The 23,130-nt window shown below is 34.8% G+C and overlaps 1 protein-coding gene across 1 annotated transcript; it reads right to left on the bottom strand.

The window, feature by feature from the left end:
- Positions 1-1,237: 1,237 nt before the first annotated feature.
- LOC143574050 (alpha-xylosidase 1-like) lies at positions 1,238-6,358 on the bottom strand. Its single transcript, XM_077058776.1, has 3 exons — positions 6,041-6,358; positions 4,293-4,984; positions 1,238-3,179 (listed from the first exon to the last, which is right to left on the bottom strand). The coding sequence occupies exons 1-3, from the start codon at positions 6,274-6,276 to the stop codon at positions 1,312-1,314; spliced, it is 2,796 nt and encodes a 931-aa protein (XP_076914891.1). The 5' UTR covers positions 6,277-6,358; the 3' UTR covers positions 1,238-1,311.
- Between the last annotated feature and the right edge of the window lie 16,772 nt (positions 6,359-23,130).

Below are 23,130 nucleotides of genomic sequence, written 5' to 3'. Positions count from 1 at the left end.
TGAAGATATATAACAGTAAAAATTGATAAGTTAATGTTCCACGTAAAAAAACATTAAGATAGCCTCACATTCACTGAGCGGACGCCAAATGCTATCGGGTATTGGTATCGAATTGGATATGCCGTTCTCAATTCGGTACCGACTTTTTTGATGTATCGGGATCGTTATGGTACTGATATATCACATATTTTTGGTACCGAGTATTTTTGGTACGGTACCATTATCCATTTTTCGAAATTTTTATTTTTAAGTATCAAAGATCATCCCTAGTCAGTCACGTGTCCTTCTTGGTAACATTTATTGTTGATTTCATTAATATTTGCTTTTAAACTCGATTAATAGAATTTTTCACATACATATAAATATTATATTATAGATTTATATCAGTCATTTACGTCTTACTGCTAATAAATAAATTATTTAAAGGAATATTGGTTTTTAATACTTTAAACTTTCACTCGTTGGCTGATAACACTTCTAACTTTTGATTTGTTATCCACCATCCTAACCTTCACCCTTTTTGTTTTTGTCACTCCATCACTAACAGACAACGAACGTCATTAGTAGAGTCCCGATTTTCTAGCGAAACCCGATTTTCGGCGAAGCAGACGATCGTAAACAGAGAAGAGGGAGGCGACGCGACTAGGGTTTTCAGCGAATCCTAATTTTCTGGTGAAGTAGATGATCGGAAACAGAAAAGATGGATGCGGCATGGCTAGAGTTCCACTGTAACCGGCGACTGCCTCTGATTCAGGGTGGTTCAGACGTCTACTGAAGACGGTTGCAAGCTTGCAGCAACTCCAAGGTTCGATTAACACAAAGAGATGACCAATCAATAAGATGCAAGGGCATTCCGACGATTGTTTTGTGCATCCGGCTATCTGGTATGATTTCTGACGGGATTCTGCTAACGATGTTAGTCATCCATTAATGAGGGAGTGACAAAAACAAATAGAATGAAAGTTATAAGTGATAGGTAAAAGTTAAGGTATTAAAAACCAATAACCTTTATTTAAATTCTTTGTAGCCTAAAAACTGTAAAAGAGCCTTTCTCTTATGATACGTGTAAAGGGAACCCAATTTTTAGATTTATTTTTTATTTTCCAAAAGTCAAAATCACTATTAAATCCAAAGAAATTGTGCTTTTGAACAGAACTTAAATCGCAATTATCGCCGATTCTAGATATCTCTTAGTGAAAGCGATATTTCTTTGAATTTATAATAATAGTGGTCTTCAAACACCCTACCAAAGTACACAACATTCTAAACCAAACAAAAGAACATTCAATTTGCAAACAAGTCCTTTAAGAACTAACTAATTCCCATCTTCCAAGACATTGTAAACTTTTTACCAATTGGTATATTCAGCCCTCCAACTTCCACCATCACACTCTTCACTTCGTTAACTCCATCCAAAAACTTGTGATCGGTTTCGACCAACTCGACTTTCGATGCATCCAAGGTGTCCAAACTACCCTCGACCTCGACACTAAACGCACCCCCCACACCACTTAATCCCAACACGGTAATTTTCTCAATAACCCAACCGTTGTCAAGAGCAAACTTACTCTCTTGCACGTCTGACCACACTTTCACCATTTGTTTAGACGCACTCGCGCTAAACTCAACATAAGTTGACTCACCGTTCCCGAGCTGCATCTCGGGAAGCTCGCCGTTGTCTAGGAATAGCCTTCCATTCGCTTTGGCATCGGTGGCCCCCGCGGGGAAGGTAACTAAGAGGGTAAAAGGTGTCATTCTTGCATCTTTGGATATCATTCCTCCCCTTTGCATTGGGAGAATAGTGTTTTGATATAAATGAACATTGATCACATGCAAAGGAGCATCCAAAGTGAAAGTTTGGGTTCCTTTTGAAATGATTGCTTGACTAGGGTCGAACAAGTTGTACCATGTTCCAGGAGGGAACACTGCTGACACATTGGTTCGACCCTGGTCAAGAACCGGCGAGATCATCAGACTATCACCAAGCAAGAACTGTGTGCTTAGTCCATACAGTTCTTGGTTGTCTGGGAACGAGAAAAAGAGAGGGCGAGCGATAGGTGCGCCAGTGGTGTGCGCCTCGTATGTCAATGTGTACAAGTAAGGAAGCAACCTGTACCGCATACCCAAAGCATTACGAGCCGAAGTTGCAACCGTTTCCCATTGGTAAAGCTCTTGTCTCGGAGAATAATAGTTGGCATGATCTCTTGAAAACGGGTAAAACGCGCCCAACTCGATCCAACGGTTGCATAGTTCTTCGGTTGGTTGCGGGTAAAACCCACAAATATCCGACCCGACCATCGGAACACCAAAAATCCCAAAATTCAACATGGTGTATATCGAGTATTTGATATCATTCCAAGTACCTTGGTTATCACCTGTCCAATGAGCGGTGTAATGCCCCGATCCAACAAACGTGGATCGAGACAAAACGAACGGGCGCTTCCCTTGAAGCGCCTGCAACGCCTTGTGAGTCGCAATTGCGTGTGAAAACCCGTAAATACTATGAGCATCATACTCCAGAACACCATTATAATGAACCGCACTCGTCGCTATAGTCTTGTACCCAATCGGAACATGCGTGCCCGACGCATTAATCTTATAAGGCGGATCATCCCATTTCGAACTTGTTATATTCTTGCAATCCAAACAACAAATCCAACCCGGCCCTGTCCCATTTGGACAAATCCTCCCTTCGGGAAGCGTGCACAACCCGGAACAAAAATTAGACGCCTCGTTCATATCAATCCAAAGCCCGTCCACAGGGACGAGCTCATGAAACCTCTGGACTTCATCTCCCCACCACGCAACAGTGGCAGGGTTGAGGAAGTCCGGGAAGTTTACGGCCCCGGGCCACACCTGAGCCAAATATGGCTTGCCCTCATATTTAATAAACACGTCTTTTGCAAGACCTCGTGTGTAGGTCCCATAAGAATTGTTGACCCCAATCCCGGGGTCAATAATGACAATGTACTTCATGCCTCGGGCGTGTATTCTTTGTAGGAAATCGAGGAGTTTGGGTCTAGGGTACGCGTTGGGGTTGAGAGTGAAATCTTTGTGGCCGTCCATGTGATCGTCGTCGTTCCAAATAACGTCGAGCGGGATCTTGGCTTTTTGGTAATTTTCGACGACATCTTCGACTACTGAAAGATTGTGGTAACCCCATCTACATTGGTGAAATCCTGTAAAACATAAACATAAAACATGTTACATTCGAAAATAAAAATAGTATTTTGGAGATTCCAATATAAGATTCCGACATGTTAAGAGTACATGATGTTGCCTGTTGGACCAAAAGATTTGTTAAAAGATTTTCTTTTTACTTTTTTTATGTAGTGGGTGGGTACCAAAAAAAAACTTTACACAGAAAAGATAATGTTTTTAAAATAAAATTTCTTGGGAATTTAACGTGCATTTGGGTTTAAAAATAAATGGTTCAGTCATTTTCGGATCTAACCTACAAACAAACAGATTGTGTTACTATCGGACTATAACATTAACTATAGGTGTGTATGGTTCAGTTTATGTCGGTTTTGGGTTTTGGGCAAAAACAGAAACTTTGGTTTTTGTAATTTTGAAAACTATTCGGTTTCCGTTTTCAATTTGGGTTTGGTTCGGTTTTTGTTTTTCTTCGTTTTGCTATTTGAGCTTGAAAACTTTGGAGAGAACAAAATTTAGATCAAGATATATGGTCCTACATCATTTGTAATTAATAACTAATTAAATAAAAAATGAGAATCAATAAATTCAATTCGCTTTTAGGCTTTTATTACATATAACTAAACCGGTTTTTATTTCGGTTTGATTTTTTCAATGTCGGATCAGTTTTATCAACTTCATGCACATCCCTAGTATCGGATCGGTTTTATAAACTTTAAAGATTGGCATGCTTAACCTGTTTATGTTTAAAAAATAATAATGGGGTTATTTTAAAACATAATGCCAAAATTTAAAGTTAAAACATTAATTAAAATAGAATTCTATAATAAAAAAAATATATTTAATTTTTATTATTTGCATTCTTGATTTTAAAACTTCAGCATGTATTAACATGTAAAAGATTTTTCCGATAAAACATGTTGTGTTAGTGTCAATCCGTAAAAATATATTTAATTTTTATCATTTACATAACACGATTTTGAGGTTTGTGCATCCCTAAAATAATGTTATTAAAACAAGGCATATGCATTGTTAAGTTATATGGTACAGTACTTCACAATGCATACAGCTTGCAACATGGGATACCTGACCCTAACTGAACCAAGGGTAAAACATCAATAAAAACTTGTACTAACCAAGGGACCAGTATGGCATTGCCGCGGGCCGACCAATAAGCTGCGTGTATTGATCCACCACCGCTAGCGGCGACGGGCCGGAAAAGAAGTAAAAGTCCAAAACACCCCCAATCACTTTATATGTCAAAGAGTTGCCTCTATAAAACACATCCATCCCATTACTATTTAACAATAACACTCCATGAGCATATGCCTTCCCTTTAATATTCCTTAAGTCCATATACATCGGGTGGGACCCGTACAGGTCCATATTTAAATTAATAGCCGACTGATCCGTGGTCCACAATGTGTACGGATCATTCGGGTATAATTTAATCCCATGTGGCTGGGAATTCTCCCCTAGTCCGTACAACGAGGCATCGTTGGGTAACGATGTGGAGACCTCGAGGTACTGGTCTTTGAAGACTAGTGAGTTGTACGGACTGGGTGAGGATTCGTCAGCTGAGGAGTTGAATAACGTCTGGCTGTTGGATTTTCTTCTGACGGCGAATGAGAATGGTTTCGCGATGCACGAGAATATTAGCTCGCCTCCTGAAAATTCGGAGACGGTTATGGGGTTTGTTAGTTTTCGGGTGGTGATTTGTTGGGAAGGTGATGGGGGTTGGTCTCTCGGTAGGAGGTTGTACGGTACTTCCCATCGCGGCTTTTGTGCGTCGCTGATGTGCACCCTTAACCGGTCGTCAGTTTCGTGTCTGAAATTAAAATTAAAACAATTTTTAGCTACGAATGTAATTTTTAAACGACTTAGTTATGCCAAAAAAAGTAATTTTTAAACGACTTAATTATGCCATTAAATAAACTGAATAACTTATTGCTCGTTTGTCTTTTATTTTAATGTATACATACATTAAAAATATTAGCCGAAAGAAGTAATGATTATCGACCCCTTTTAATTTGGAACTGTTACAAAGTGAATGCTAATAATTGATGGGTGTAAACAAGGCCAAATTAGTAAGTTGCAATGAGAAAAATCTAGGTTATTAGTTTATTTTATTAAGTTTGATTTAATAGAAAAAAAATTAAAAGATTCTAAAGAGATAATTTTGTGAGAGAAAACAACAAGAACAAAAAGTTCCAAACGAAAATGTTTTGTCATCTGGATCAAAGTTTTTTAATCTTAAGTTTGGGTTGTTTATCATTTATTATTTATTTTATTAATAGTTTATATTAACTAATATGATTATACATAAATTTATAATTATATATTTTATACAACATAATATGTTTATCTATATATTTTTGTCACAAATTTCTACATAATATTTATTGTTATGTGACACATATATATAATAAATGCATTAGGTAAACGTTACATAAACAGTGATATGTTATAAATCATTCAGTCATGAGACTGAGGTTCGGTTTACCTACACATTTTCGACACCAAACAAAATTTTTACTATGAGTTAGCTTTTACTAGTTTCGGTTGTTGTTTTTTTTTTAAAAAATATTTTTAATACATTTCAAAAATGAAAATTATACAAACAATGGGCTCGTTTAGACTCGTGAGTTTACTCTAGCTTGCTTAACCTCAACTTAATTTGAGATTTTAAGGAACCGATCTCAAATACTCACGAGTGACTTGACTCATTTACACTTGGTAAAAGTGAAACAAGGACTCATGGTAGGAACTATGCCCAAAGGCTTCCAAAAAAGTAAAGTGCTTAATAATTAAGGGGAGCAAAAGTTTTTAAAAATATATATAAAAGTACTTAAAACTTTTGACTTTTGAGTGATATGAAGCTTACTTGATATACAACTGCAAATGAGGGATATCAGGACCATAAATGTTGTTCTTCTTGTTAACCTGAAGTTGACCAATGAGTCCACCATCCGATGACTCTTGAAGTGAGACAAGCCGGTAGCCATTGCCAATCTTGGTGGCTGTGGGTGGTGAGGTACTAGCTTTAGAACATACACATGAACATATAACAAATAATAATGTAAGGTGTAAAATGGGTGTCACATAAGAAGACAACACCATGGTGTTGTGTGGTGGTGGTGGTGCAGTTGGTTGCTACAAGGTGGTGTAAATATATAGGCAAAATGGAGGGAAGTGGTAAGATTAAGGTAGTGAGTGGTGTGTTAAAGTTCATGTGACCGGTCCCACCATTTGGGCCACATAGCACATGGGGACAAGCTCTAGCTTTGATTGTGGTGAGATTGGGTTGATGAAATTAGGGCTTGTATTTACTTCAAAGGTTCTAATTTGGAACCACCTCATTTTATTGAATTTAGATTTCTTGAAAATTGCACTTGTAGATATAAGATTTTTAACATTTACAACCATGTTTGTTGGGTATGAATGAAAGTTGTTCAAGTCATGTGTTTTTGTTGAACTCAAGTAATTATGTGAATATGATCATATCAAATTTATGTGAAAACATATATAAATTGTTTCAAACATGTGCATTGGGTGGTCTTTTGACCCAAAAGTGTGAATCTTGGAACACTATTTGAGTGAATTGGGTTTTGTTTGTTTAGTATAGTGACTATGTGGATTTTAATCTTATTTAATCCTAACACTTATGATTATTTTCATTTGTAAATAATTATTAACAAGAACTAGAACACAAAATATAACCGAATAGTATCTGGATTAGGGAAGGAGTGAAGGATCGTCATTTGGTGACAACTATGACAAAGGTAAAGCTGTGACATTTGTCAATTTCGGGTTATTTTATACTTGTATTCTTAATGTAAACCCGACTCGTTTTGTATCCCGAACATTTCGATATTATCAAAATGAGGAATTGTATGTTAAATATTTGTTTTATAGGTGTTGGATAAAAAAAACACCCTTTTCGTTTCTTAAAATTCCCCGAAAACGCTCAAAACGAACTCCAGGGACTAAAACTACCAAAATGGAGACTTGAAGGACCCATTTGTAGTTTGTGCTTTCTTGGGTCTATAACCAACCCATTTTCATGAAACACCCTTTATGAAAGACCCATTCAACTTACCCTATATATACACATCCATCTTCTTCATTTGTGCTTGCTCATTTATGCATTTCTCTCTCAAATTCTTGAATTCTAAGGTTGTTCTTCATAAGCTAATCTTTCATTTTAACTAACTTCTCAATACTTAAAGCTTGATGTTACAACATATATATAATATACACTCCTTGTTTACCTTCGGTCTTTCATTTCTCCGGTCTCGGCCGGTTGAAATGTCGGGCTAGTAAGGCAAGGTTACATGGAGGACTTTGTAGTCCTTGTTTATATATTTAACAAATCTAACCATATAACTTGTTATACTTGCTTAACTTCTACATATTTTAGTTTATTGTTCATATTTGTCAAGTTCCATGGTATTGGGTATGTGGTGACTAGCCTCGGTTTCATCCCGAGTTGAGAACCGAACCAAAAACCGAACTTTTGTTTAAAAGCATTATTGTTAACTTTTTGAATGTAAAAATTTAGTATTATTATTTATAAGTTATTTTACAAGTTCCATGGTAATTGGGTATGTGGTAACCATCCTCGGTCTTATTCCGAGTCAAGGACCGAACCAAAAACCGAACTTTTGTTTAAAAGCTTTATTGTTAACTTTTTGAATGTAAAACTTGAGTATTATTATTTATAAGTTATTTTACAAGTTCCATGGTAATTGGGTATGTGGTAACCATCCTCGGTTTTATTCCGAGTCAAGGACCGAACCAAAAACCGAACTAAACCGAGTTCACTCGCTTAAGACACACAAGTGTGTTTTTAGCCACCAAAACTCATATTTTTCTTCAAGATTATATTTTAAATCAATTTTAGTTAATTTTTAAACATACTTGGCATGTCGGTAACCAACTTGATCTTATAAAAAGTTCGAACCGATAAGGTCGTATACTCGCTTAACGAACGTCAAGGTTCTTCACAATAGAACTACATACTTGGTTAAGTCTATTTTGATTTTATTGAGTTATCTCATAACATTTATTATTTTGGGAAGTTAACTGTGAGCTTGGTCAATTATCAAGTCTCGAACCGACAAACCCGAACACTCGTTTAAACCTCGTTTTGGTATTTTTATAACCAAGGGTTTTGCAATATCGCATTTTAACCCACATTATTACTTAACATAGGTTGAGTAAAAAAAAGAATAAAACTAATGAATAGAATACCGAGACCCGGTTTCGAGTAAACTAATTTTACAAAACTCGTTTCTTTAATTTCTCAAATATTTACATTTTAAATCCTAAATTTTATTTATTTACTTTATTTGTCATGTATTTTATTTTAAACCCTTCAAAGACTACCTAATAACACAAGACCCGTTTAATATAGGTCTTGCTCGTTAAACCGTTCTCTCCGATTATTCACGACACTATCTTTCAAGTTACTTGTTAATGTGAGTACTTTTTCATCCCCCGTTTTCCATCTTTCGTTTTGGGGGTGGCATTGCATACTTATTCAAATTCAAATGATTTATACTTGAGTCTTAAACCACAACACGTATTGTATATGTTTACTTAAATAAATGCTCGATTTGGTGTTATATGTTTTACATGATTATGTGCAAATTTTTGAATGCTAAGGCGGGTAGCCTCATCAAAGTATGATCATACGTTAATTCCGAGTATATATGGTATCCCCATATAGAAAGGTGTCGTCAATGTATTCTTATTGACGATTTCATTATTGTCGTCAATGTATTCTTATTGACGGTTTTATTATCTAAATTGTTGCTATTATTTATTGTTTTCATATACTAGTTGTGGATTTCATACTATATACTTATTGTCCAAAACTATGAAAATTGCTCACCAACCTTCGTGTTGACAAACTCTATTTTATGCAATGTTACAGGTTTGATGTTAGCTTGATTGGATTACTTGAAGAAACTTATTATCTTGGTTTTAGGATATTAGAAAATAAAAGAACAAGTTATTTGTTTATCTATCTATTTGGCATTTTGTATGAACAATTGTTGTGTTATTTATGATGATATGGATTTAAATGAGTTGTTTAAATATTGTAACTTTATAGTGTCATTGTGCAATGAGCAATCATGTCGCGCCTCGACGTTTCCGCCTTCATTGGTCGGGGTGTGACAGATTGGTATCAGAGCCATTGACTATAGGATAGGTGGTTAGACGTAACAGCCTAGTATAGTTTATGCTCTAGTGTCCCTATACGTGTGCTCATACGTGTTTACCCTACTTGATTGTTTATTGCATTTATTAATTATTTATAAACTTGTTTAAAAATCTATCTCATCATAAATGTACACATACACACACTTTCAATAGTATTATAAGGTATTTTTACCTTAAAACAAAACACTAGTTTTTATATTGTGTTTTTTGGATCACAAGCTTAACTTGGATCTCGTTGTTTACAATCCTTAAAGCTAGGTTCTATAATTTGTTTTGTGACGACCTTAGGGAACGAAACACTTGATTCGATCATTTGACAAAAAGATTCCAAGAATCGAAGATGATTTACTTACCTGGGATGATTGGGTTTAGTGTTGGTTTCTAGGTCAAGCAACTCGAGTTATATGAGCCGACACTTTAAGTTGTCGTATGCGAGCGTTCCGGCCGCCTCCTTATTTTTGGTGTTGAAAACATAAAATCCACAGTGATACGTGGACAAGTGTTTTTAACATCTTGTTGTATCTCCGTTTTATTGTATGTTATTATCATGATTTGAGTCAACAACATGAAAGACGTGGTGATACGTGCACATGTTCGACTCCATATATATTCCTTTTACATAAGTTTTTATTGCCGGGATATCAAATCATGGTGGTTCATGTACGATTTTCCCAACTATATATATGTTTACAAGAAATTTTGTTGTGTTTTTTTTTTCAGAATATCAAATCATGGTGGTTCATGTACGATTTTTCCGACTATATACAAATTTCAACACTTCAAAACGTCCAAATTTTAAATTCTCGAAACTTTGAAACATATACTTATATACGTTTTTATCATTTGGTTTATGTATAAACTTTTTTCTACTAACATTCTCATCCTTATGACACTAGGATTCACGTAAAAAAAATGGTTACATACATCTTTTATTTTAAACTCAATGCCCTCAAACTCACCACAATTCTTTATAATTTTTAAAATGCCACCGCTACGACGCCACTACCGCAAGGACTCCAAACGCAAGATGGCCGCTTTAGTAGCCGAACAAGTCGCCGCTGTGATTCCCAAACTCCTAACTCACTTGCAACCAAACCAACCTCCACCCGTTGTAGCACCCGTTGAACCCACACCCGCTCCCTACTTGTATAAAAAATTTACCGGTGCTAACCCAACCAAATTCCTTGGTACGAACTATGCGACTACCTTGTTGCAATGGTTTGAAAATATGGAAAGTGTGTTCCGACACAGCGAGTGCCCCGAAGCGAAGAAAACTAATTTCGCTTCGAGCATGTTTGAGGAAACTGCTCTTACGTGGTGGGGTAGTGTTATGCATCTCCAAGGGGCGGAAATTGCCATGGCGCTTCCATGGACCGAACTTAAGGAACTCATGATGAAGAAGTTTTGTCCCAAACACGAGCTCCAAAAGCTTGAAGCCGAATTTTGGGAATTGAAACAAGAAAGTGGTGATAATGCCACTTACTCGCTCCGTTTTCATGAATTAAGCACCCTTGTACCTCATTTGGTTACCCCGCTCGAACGTAAAATCGAAAATTACATCGGGGGTTTACCCATGCTAATTCGGGACTCAGTCATGAGTAGCAAACCCGAGAACTTTGAGGATGCAATTACTCTAGCCGGTGCGCTATCGGAGAACCATGTTAAGGCGGGTACCCTAACCATCAAGAAGAAAAGTGATAAAAGCAAAACCGAACCCGCACCTCAAGCCAAAGTTGACCCACCACCTCAAGCCATCAACTACTCAAACTCTTCCCGCCACATCAACAAAAAGAAATCCAAACAAAACCACCGAAAATATGTCGTTACCCAACCGCAACCGCAACAACAACCCCAAGCTCCCCCACAAAATCGAAAACCCTATACCGGTACTTTTCCACTATGCAACAATTGTCAACTTCATCACCCATCTCACTTACCTTGTCGCCATTGCACCATTTGTAACCGTTTTGGCCATATAAATTACACATGTCGTTCCGCACAACGTACTCAACCCAAAAACCAAGAACCACTCCACAAAACACCCAAAACCGCTTTGCACCTTACCCGCAAAACCCTCCTTAACAACCCCGAGCTTGCTTTAACTGTGGTGACCCAAATCATTTCCGCAACAATTGCCCACGACTCACTTTTGTAAACCAAGCCCAAACCGTAACCATACCCTACTATCAAACCCAAGCCTACCAAGTCCAAACCTACCAACCTCAACTTCCCCAACTCAATGCACCACTCATCCAACCCATGCAAGCCATCCAAGCACCTCCTCCTCCACCACCTCATGCACCTCAAGGAAATCCCGGTAACCAAGGACGAGCTTTTATGATGAATGCTAATCAAGCTCAAGTGGCAAACGATGTTGTGAACGGTATGTTTTTAGTGAACGAGTATTTGGCTTCTATATTATTTGATACGGGTGCCGATAGAAGTTTTATTTCATTAAAGTTTGAATCTACTCTTGCTGTACCTCGCACTAAACTTTCTCGACCCTTTTCTGTCGAAGTCGCCAATGGAAATTCTATCACCATAAACTCGGTCCTTCGTAATTGTTCTCTCACTCTTTGTAATCGTAAATTCTCCATCGATCTCATTCCGATGCAAATGGGAAGTTTCGATGTCATAGTTGGCATGGATTGGTTATCTTTGCACTGTGCCGAAGTCGTTTGTTATGATAAATTCATTCGGATTCTGCTTGTTAACGGTAAAACTCTCAAGGTCTACGGCAAAATGTTTCCTAAAAGGCTCAATCTCATGTCGTGTTCTCAATCGCAAAAATACTTACGCCAAAAGTATGTTCTGTTCCTAGCCCAAGCGGTGGTAAAAGACCACAAGGAAAGAAAAATCCAAGATATCTCCATTGTTTGTGATTTCCTCGATGTCTTTCCAGATGATGTTACCGGTCTTCCACCCATTCGTCCGGTTGAATTTCGAATCGATCTTGTGCCCGGTGCAATGCCCGTGGCCAAGGCTCCTTACCGTTTAGCCCCGTCGGAAATGCAAGAGTCATCAAACCAACTCGAAGAACTTTCCGACAAAGGATTTATTCGTCCAAGCTCCTCTCCTTTGGGCGCTCCCGTCCTCTTCGTAAAAAAGAAAGATGGCTCATTTCGCATGTGCATCGATTATCGTGAACTCAATAAACTTACTATCAAAAATCGTTATCCTTTTCCACGAATCGACGACCTCTTCGATCAACTCCAAGGTGCAACGTGTTTCTCCAAAATCGATCTTCGATCGGGATATCATCAGTTGCATGTTCGTGAAGAAGACATTCCAAAAACCGCACTCCGTACTCGATATGAACATTTCGAATTTTTGGTCATGCCCTTCGGGTTAACCAATGCACCCGCAGTATTTATGGATCTCATGAACCGCGTTTGCAAACCGTTTCTAGATAAATTCGTTATTGCCTTTATTGATGACATTCTCATCTTCTCTAAATCCAAAGCCGAGCATGAGCATCACTTGCGTTCCATTCTCGAAGTCTTAAGAAAAGAACGACTTTACGCCAAATTCTCAAAATGTGAATTTTGGCTAGAGGAAGTTCAATTTTTGGGACACATCGTCAACGACAAGGGTATTCATGTTGATCCCGCAAAAATCGAAGCCGTCAAAGATTGGAAGACTCCGACTACACCCACGGAAATTCGATCTTTCCTCGGTTTGGCCGGATATTATCGCGTTTCATCCAAAATTTTTCCAAGATCTCTTTACCCCTCACTTCCCTAACTCACAAAGGACAGCCTTATGAATGGGGATCCAAACAAGAAGAAGCATTTAATACTCTTAAACACATGCTTTGCAATGCTCCCGTTCTAACCCTTCCCGATGGAAACGACGACTTTGTAGTATTTTGCGATGCTTCTCATCAAGGTCTCGGTTGCGTTCTCATGCAACGAGGTCAAGTTATCGCGTATGCTTCAAGGCAACTCAAGGTCAACGAGAAGAACTACACGACTCACGATCTTGAACTTGGTGCCGTCGTTTTCGCACTCAAAATTTGGAGACATTACCTTTACGGAACGAAATGTGCGGTTTTTACCGATCACAAAAGCCTTCAACACATTTTTGACCAAAAAGATCTCAACATGAGACAACGAAGATGGGCTGAGTTACTTAGTGACTACGATTGCGAAATTCGCTACCATCTTGGTAAAGCGAATGTCGTGGCCGATGCCTTTAGTCGAAAGGTTAATGTCAAATCCGTCTTGCTTCTTAGCGTCACCGTTTAAACCGATCTCCAAGCCAAAATCTATCAAGCCCAACGTACCTCCTTTGACGAAGGAAACATGTACGACAAAATGTCATGTGGAGCCGTGTCACACCCCGACCAGAGGCGGAACATGCCGGGGTACAACGTGATTGGACAAATACACAAGACACTATTTAAAGTGACAATATTCATTTAACTCATTTTATTTCAACAAATCGATAAACAACACTTCTCGTCTACACAAACAAACTGAATACAAGTAATAATTATTTTGTTCGTTTTGTTAATATCCTAAAGGTCTTGGTAACGTTTTCCGTCATGCACTCGAGTCAACAAAAGTCAAACCTGTAACATTTCATAAAATAAAGTTTGTCAACACAAAGGTTGGTGAGCAATTCATAAGTTTGAGCATATAAGTGTATAGTATGAAAATCCATAAAACTTGTATACAAAACAATAAATAAGAGCTATAAACTGGAATAAATAGTTATCGCTAAACAAGTTAGCGACACCTAGCTATTGACAATTAGTCTAGGATTTTATGACAGTTGCTAATAAGCTTACATTAGCACCACCTAGCTACAAGGGGATGCCGAGTAGTCTAGGATTTATAGTTATCGTTAATAGCATACGTTAACGACACCTTGCCATTGCCAAATGGTATAGGATTTATAGTTTCATCATCCAAAAGCTGTAAACACGTAGTCAAATAAGCATACAACACCAAATCGAGCAATTATTCAAGTAAGGTATACAATCACGTTTGTGGGTTTAAGATGCAAGTAATTAAAGCATTTAGTTTGATAAGTATGAAATGTCACCCCAAAACGAAAGATGGAAAAGGGGGTATGAAAGTACTCACCTCGATTGACGAATCGGGAAATAATAAATGATCGACAAATAGAAAGCTTGTAAACGAAACGAACGAATCCGACTTGAAAGCTAATTGAAAATGAATAAATAAAATATATTAATGAACTTGAACTTTAATTGAAACTACATTTGAAACATTGGACGAGACGGTTCGGTTGTTAAACGGGTTATCGGTTAGTTTGTTAATGATTAGGGACTCGTACAATAATCAATAATTAGAATAAAAATAATATTATTTTATTGGGCTTTTAAATAGCTAAACCAATATTAAAAGAGACAAGACGGGTTTTAAATCAAGGGTTCGGTTTTATAATAATGAATTGATAATAAAGTTTATAATGATATTATTAATGATAATAATAATTTTAAAAGATATGATATATATATGTATATATATATAAGATAAAGATGTTAATAATAATAACAATAATTATTTTTAATAATACTAATATAGTATAATAATTATAACAATAATTATTATTAATAATACCAATAATAATAGTTATAGAATAGAAATCTTGGTATTAAATATTTTGTTGTTGATAAAAAAAATGGTAATAATAGTAAATAATATTTAGTAATAATGATATCATACTCGAAATGGGTTCGATTTCTAAACGAGTTCGTAAAATAGATATAATAATATTATGCTAATAATTAATGATAATAATATGATTTTAATAGATAATGATAATATGATTTTTAATAATATTAATAACAACTTATATATTTATAATAATGATAATAATAATAATAATATTATCAATTAATAAATATAATAGTAAGTTACATGTAATAATACTATTAATAACCCTTATATATTGATATTAATACTATTATTAACAATAAATTTGTTAAGTATAAAAATTATATCAAAACCGGTCTAGGATGAGTTTCGAACCCGAGACCTCTAGTTTATTAACTAACGTATAAACCGACCGAACCAAAATAGTAATCGTTAATTTAAACCCATAATAAAAATACAATATCCATTTCCCCAAATAAAAAAAATAACTCCATATCCATCCAACCCGAAGCAAGAACTATAACCGATACACAACCCACTATTAACCATTTAAATCTGGAGATCAATTTATGAAAAACTCATAATACCAAAGCCCCAAATTATATACCCTTTAGAGGTTCGCGAGTCGAAACTGCCAGAGAGAGAGAGACGGCTGAGAGAGAGAGAGAGAGAGAGAGAGACGAACAGAGAGAGTGGGAGAGACGAGAGAGATAGCGAGATAGAGAGAAAGAGAAGAGAGTGGTGGAGCACCGACGGTACACGGCGGCCGGATCTTCGGTCGCCGGAAAAACGACAGAGAAGGGGAAAAACGGGGTGGCCGGCGTCGGGTTGGGTTACAGGGAGGCGGAGAGTGGTGGTGTGCGGTGAGAGGTGGTGGTTGTGGCCAGAATCGGCATCGCCGGAAAAACGAGCCGTCAGGAGGCGGTGGTCGGAAATCCAGAGAAGAAGAAAGGAGGTGCGGTTGTGGTGGAGGTGGTGGTGTCGGGTTACGGGGGAGATGATGGTTGGAATCGGGGTCGCCGGAGCTCGCCGGTCGCCGGAAAACGGCGCCGGACATGTGAGAAAGAAAGAGAGGTCGGCTGTGTGTTGTGAATTAGGTTTAGGTATTTTAAGTTATATATATATATATATATATATATATATATATATACATATTTACAAAAACACCCCCTTAAGTTTAAATCAATGTTTAAAACGAGTTTAAAGGTTCTAAAAGTTTATAACAACTTAACGAAAATTAGTTTGAAACACTTATGTTTTTCTTGACGACTCTATAATATGACAAACATCGATTTATTGGTTATCGAAATATATAATATAATATTGTATAATAAATAAATAAAGTTCTAAAAAAAATGTTGAGTCGGGTTCACGTAATAAAAGTTACAAAACGAAAACGACGCGAGACTCAAATTTGACGGATGTCACAGTATCACCAACTTTTTGAAAATTTCGTCCCGAAATTAAAATAAACTTAAAGAAAAAGGTAATTACTAACGAGTGTTGTCTTTAGTAAGATAATTGCATGAACAAATTTTAAGCAAACGAAAGACGTCAGATCCTTGCATGATTTGAAAAACGTTACAAATGATAAACATAATAAAGGCACTTATATATAGGATGTACCAGCGGCGTATCCACCGTGCCCTTATCATGATTTCGCATCTTTCTCGTTTTTCTACCATCATCCTCCGGTCTGAGTTATCGCACAAGTGTACTTACCATGGCTTCCATACAGGGATTTCGATAATTAAGTGTGCACCCAAAATTATTTAGATCGTCGTATGGTCCACATGGTTCGTCCATTGTGTGGTTTAAGAGGCATATTTATTTTGAAATATTTAAATAATAAATGTGTGAATAAATTTGTCAAATTTTACCAATATTGACAAAACAGTACTAGTGGTTGAAAAATTTCGGGATTGACTTTTTAGCAAGTAGGAAAATGGGATACATAAATGAAACAGTTTAAAGTCTTAGAATATAAACCAATGCGAAAATAACAATTCGGCTGAAATAAGTAAAGACGATCGATTAAATAACTAAAAAAATTATTTAAAGGTAACAATGTGAAATGAGTTTTTTTTTTTTTGCAGTCAAAAGTCATCAAGATAATTGTCAAGTCTGCATATCGAGGCACTAAATAACGCCGATAGATGAATTTCGATAAGTGAAGAATGAGAAGTCCAATAAATGAACCCATAAAGTTGAGGTAAACGACGATACAATTAATAATATCGTACGATTGTGTTTCACACGTGAACAAACTTGAGGTTAAAAGAAATTGAGAATTTGATTGCGTGAAATCACGAGAATGAGGTGAGTTTCTTTGGGATGACGCATACATGTATCAATATAAATAAAATAGCATCTAGTTAACAATCAAAACCATCGATGAAATGTAATAAAACGTGAATATGGCCACCATTGTGAAACCATTTATATAATCGTCATTATAATAACGGTTTCTAATAGCGCCAAAACTTGTAGACAACCACACCTGAGCCGTTAATAGATTAGATGAAATAATATAGAATAAGGTATAAAATCGAGTTTACATAAATGCTCAAATATAACAACATAGTCATGAAAATATCGTTTAAAAGATAAACGATATTTTTGGCGAAGTTAAAGTTTTGAAAGTATTACACAAATTGTTATTGAATAGCTTGGATTCGGTCAAATCAAACACCAAAATGAAATCTCATGTGCATAAAGTTACCATTGAAACATCTCATCAATGGGAAAGAAAATCGCAATAATAGTGAGACTCGATTAAATGACGAAATAGGTAAATCGCGTTTTCTATGTTCATTGGAAATATAAGAATAACATCGAAATGAAATCTCAAGTAAAGTCGTTTTATTGTTTCCAAGAAAATGAATATAATAATATCAATATATCGCGCTATCGCTGGCTAAAGAAAGGTTTTGATCATTATCAAAAGTAAATCTTGTAAGTCCAATTTGTTAAAGGAGTTTGTATACATAGAGTTATTGTGATGAAAATAAAATATATAAAGTGATGATGCTTGCGATAATATGAGATAATAGTCGCGTAAGTTGTTATTGAGTAAAAATTTGTGTTACGATATAAAGTATTCATAGGCGCGTCTCAAAAGATTTGCAAAGCCATGATCATTGAGTTTATGCAATATGGTGAAAGTTGTAAATTTTAATTTTTTTACTGAATAAACCCCGCATTCATCATTCAGAATGAAACCTCGTATTTATAAAGTTATTAAGAGGTTCATCACCTTAGGTGACAATATTTAAAATCTTGAAATCATACATATAATCGTTTAAGAATCTTTGAAAGCAATTCCTCATAATCAAATTTTTGTTGTCATGACAATATTACATTTTACAAAGATAATTTATAAGATATGGACATAACATGTAAACCGTTAATCTTGAAAGAGTTTATAATCGATAAGTGATTATTTAAACACATGAGGTTGTTACACGTACACTAGTTGTATATATATATAAATAAAAAATCAGGGAAAAACGAAGCTTGCATGTTTAGGGAGGGGTTTTAGGCTCCGTATGGTGAATGGGTTAGAAATTTAGTAGTGAGTGAGAGCGTTTAGGTCGGCTTGGGTAGTTGAGTTTTCTTGAGTTGAATCGATAGGGTTTGTTGAGTTTTGGTCGTTTGAGTGGGTTAGGCTTGGATGAGTTGTGTGAGTAGTGGTTGGGCTAATAGGTGGGGTTTGGCTTATTTGAGCTCGGGTTAAGTTGATGGGTTGGATAATTTTGATCTTTACTAGTTTAGGTTAAGATTTGGTTCATTCATGTATTTTTATAAGGTGTGTTTGGGTTGCTATTTTGATATCAACTCTACGGTTGGATGAAAACGATGTGGCGATATGGTTTGGTGAATTGACATAGTATGAGTCGAAGGATTTTAAGTCATAGTTGGGTAAGCTTAGGTTTGTATATGTTCAAGGCATTTGTGAGTGTGTTTGTTGGTGTCTTGGAAGTATTATGATAGCGAGTTTGATAAGTTTTCATGGCGTAGGAGTGTCGGTAGTTAGTGCCTTTTGTTGGGTTGATTTTTGTATATCTTGGACTTGCATGAGGTTTGAATAGGTGAGGATATACTTTTGGATGTTTAGGTTTCGTTCATATTGAGGAAAGATTTGAGTGTGCGGGAAAAACTTTTAAAGTGGAAGGATGGTTGATTTAAGGCGGTAGTTTGAGATGGGATACGGGTGTTTGGGAACTTGTGGTTGTTTATATGGAGATTTTGACTAATAGTAGCTATTAAATTGAAAATATCATAATTTATACATAATGTTTGAAATGTGCATTAAAATTTTGATGATTGAAATTGCACGTTAATATATATAAATATATACAGTATATTATATAAATAATTTTTTTTTTGAGATTCGAGCGTGTGAATCACACAATTTTTTTATAAAGATTAAAATAAATTTATTTATTTATTATTTATTATATATATATCTATATATATCTTTTTTTTTTCTTATGAGAAAATTTAAACATACGTGAATTAAATGTTAAAATTTGTTATGAGGTTTCAATATTAAATGATAAATGTCGTCTTGGAAATATAAAGTTGCGAAATGAAATCTTTTTTTTTACCAAGTTTGTTATTTAATATCGTGTAATATGAAGAATATCATGGTAAGTTAAAATGACCGACATTGTAAATCAAGAAAATCACAAGTAAACGACTTTTTTTTTTGTCTTTAAAATAAAATTTCTATGAGTTTTGCGTGAGAATTTCAAGAAAGTTACAAACTATAAGTTTGCGAATTTTCTTGAAGAAACAAAGCGAAACTACCATAAGAAATTTAAAACGAGTTGTATCATAAGATGCAAGTTTTAATGGTGAAAATTTATAATGAAACAAAAATGCATAATGAAAGTCGTTGTAAAATAGATTTTAGGTAATGAGAATTCTACCATGGGTATTATGTAATATAACTAAAACGTCATGAAAAGTCTAAATAGTTAATATTGTGAAAGGATCGTTCCAAATAAACGGAATAGTTATAAAAATAAAATTTTATACAATTTTTTTTTGTTAAAGAAATTTAAAGTTTATATAATAGAAGATTTACTTGAAAAGTTGAGGTGAATTTATCATAAAACCTTCTTAATATGATGAAATTTATATAATAAGATTTTCGTTTGTAAATCGTCTTATTGAAAATAAATGACATATTAAAAATTATTATGAATAGATCAAACTCTATATATACATATATTTATTTATTTATTTTCCTTTTTATAATGAAGTGATTTTAATGAACGAAATTGCAATAAAAATCCTTGTGAAATCAAAATGAGAAAATTGGTGTAAAATTTTACCGTATAAAATCGAGATATAAAAGAATTATTAACAATGTAAAATTACCTTTATAAATGAAAACTTGTGATAAGGATTTATAATAATATAAAGTGAAAAATGGTTTAGATTTTTGAAACGTAATAATAATGTTTTAAGATTTAAAGGTGGAAAATCGCGCATGAACCACAATGACTTGATATTCCGACACTAAAACCTTTTTACAAAACTACCACGTTGGGGTCTAAACATGTGCACGAAATCACCGCGACTTTTTCATGTTTTAGACTCAAATAACAATGATAACACAATAAATCGAGATACAACGTCATGCCAAAACACTAGTCCACGAAATCACCGTAGTCCTATTGTTTTAACACCAAAAATTAGGATAGCGAACGGAACGCTTGCATTGGACTACTTAAAGTGGTCATCTCATATGAGACAATCTTTAAGGAGATTTGAAACAACGGGATCCAAGTTAAGCTCGTGATCCATAAAACACAATAAAAATCTAATGTTTTTGCGTTTTAAGGTAAGGATACCTTTGAGTACTATGAAAGTGCGTGTATGTGTATATTTATGATTGTTAAAATAAATAAGTATATAATAGACAAGTGTATTGAACAATCAAGTAGGGTAAACACGTATAGGCAACACGTATAAGGACCCTAAAGTAAAGACTATGCTAGGTCGTTACGTCTAACCACCTATCTTATAGTCTTATGGCTCTGATACCAATCTGTCACACCCCGAACAGAGGCGGAACATGCCGGGGTACAACGTGATTGGACAAATACACAAGACACTATTTAAAGTGACAATATTCATTTAACTCATTTTATTTCAACAAATCGATAAACAACACTTCTCGTCTACACAAACAAACTGAATACAAGTAATAATTATTTTGTTCGTTTTGCTAATATCCTAAAGGTCTTGGTAACGTTTTCCGTCAAGCACTCGAGTCAACAAAAGTCAAACCTGTAACATTTCATAAAATAAAGTTTGTCAACACAAAGGTTGGTGAGCAATTCATAAGTTTGAGCATATAAGTGTATAGTATGAAAATCCACAAAACTTGTATACAAAATAATAAATAAGAGCTATAAACTGGAATAAATAGTTATCGCTAAACAAGTTAGCGACACCTAGCTATTGACAATTAGTCTAGGATTTTATGACAGTTGCTAATAAGCTTACATTAGCACCACCTAGCTACAAGGAGATGCCGAGTAGTCTAGGATTTATAGTTATCGTTAATAGCATACGTTAACGACACCTTGTCATTGCCAAATGGTATAGGATTTATAGTTTCATCATCCAAAAGCTGTAAACACATAGTCAAATAAGCATACAACACCAAATTGAGCAATTATTCAAGTAAGGTATACAATCACGTTTGTGGGTTTAAGATGCAAGTAATTAAAGCATTTAGTTTGATAAGTATGAAATGTCACCCCAAAACGAAAGATGGAAAAAGGGGTAAGAAAGTACTCACCTCGATTGACGAATCGGGAAATAATAAATGATCGACAAATAGAAAGCTTGTAAACGAAACGAACGAATCCGACTTGAAAGCTAATTGAAAATGAATAAATAAAATATATTAATGAACTTGAACTTTAATTGAAACTACATTTGAAACATTGGACGAGACGGTTCGGTTGTTAAACGGGTTATCGGTTAGTTTGTTAATGATTAGGGACTCGTACAATAATCAATAATTAGAATAAAAATAATATTATTTTATTGGGCTTTTAAATAGCTAAACCAATATTAAAAGAGACAAGACGGGTTTTAAATCAAGGGTTCGGTTTTATAATAATGAATTGATAATAAAGTTTATAATGATATTATTAATGATAATAATAATTTTAAAAGATATGATATATATATATATATATATATATATATGTATATATATATAAGATGAAGATGTTAATAATAATAACAATAATTATTTTTAATAATACTAATATAGTATAATAATTATAACAATAATTATTATTAATAATACTAATAATAATAGTTATAGAATAGAAATCTTGGTATTAAATATAATGTTGTTGATAAAAAAAATGGTAATAATAGTAAATAATATTTAGTAATAATGATATCAAACTCGAAATGGGTTCGATTTCTAAACGAGTTCATAAAATAGATATAATAATATTATGCTAATAATTAATGATAATAATATGATTTTAATAGATAATGATAATATGATTTTTAATAATATTAATAACAACTTATATATTTATAATAATGATAATAATAATAATATTATCAATTAATAAATATAATAGTAAGTTACATGTAATAATACTATTAATAACCCTTATATATTGATATTAATACTATTATTAACAATAAATTTGTTAAGTATAAAAATTATATCAAAACCGGTCTAGGATGAGTTTCGAACCCGAGACCTCTAGTTTATTAACTAACGTATAAACCGACCGAACCAAAATAGTAATCGTTAATTTAAACCCATAATAAAAATACAATATCCATTTCCCCAAATAAAAAAAATAACTCCATATCCATCCAACCCGAAGCAAGAACTATAACCGATACACAACCCACTATTAACCATTTAAATCTGGAGATCAATTTATGAAAAACTCATAATACCAAAGCCCCAAATTATATACCTTTTAGAGGTTCGCGAGTCGAAACTGCCAGAGAGAGAGAGACGGCTGAGAGAGAGAGAGAGAGAGAGAGACGAACAGAGAGAGTGAGAGAGACGAGAGAGATAGCGAGATAGAGAGAAAGAGAAGAGAGTGGTGGAGCA

This window comes from Bidens hawaiensis, unplaced genomic scaffold (assembly GCF_021521415.1).
Source record: "Bidens hawaiensis isolate Kalapana, Puna unplaced genomic scaffold, B.hawaiensis_p1.1 tig00001382_1, whole genome shotgun sequence".
NCBI lineage: Eukaryota > Viridiplantae > Streptophyta > Magnoliopsida > Asterales > Asteraceae > Bidens > Bidens hawaiensis.
Note: the sequence above shows the minus strand (reverse complement) of the source record. Positions and strands in the feature narration are given on the sequence as shown.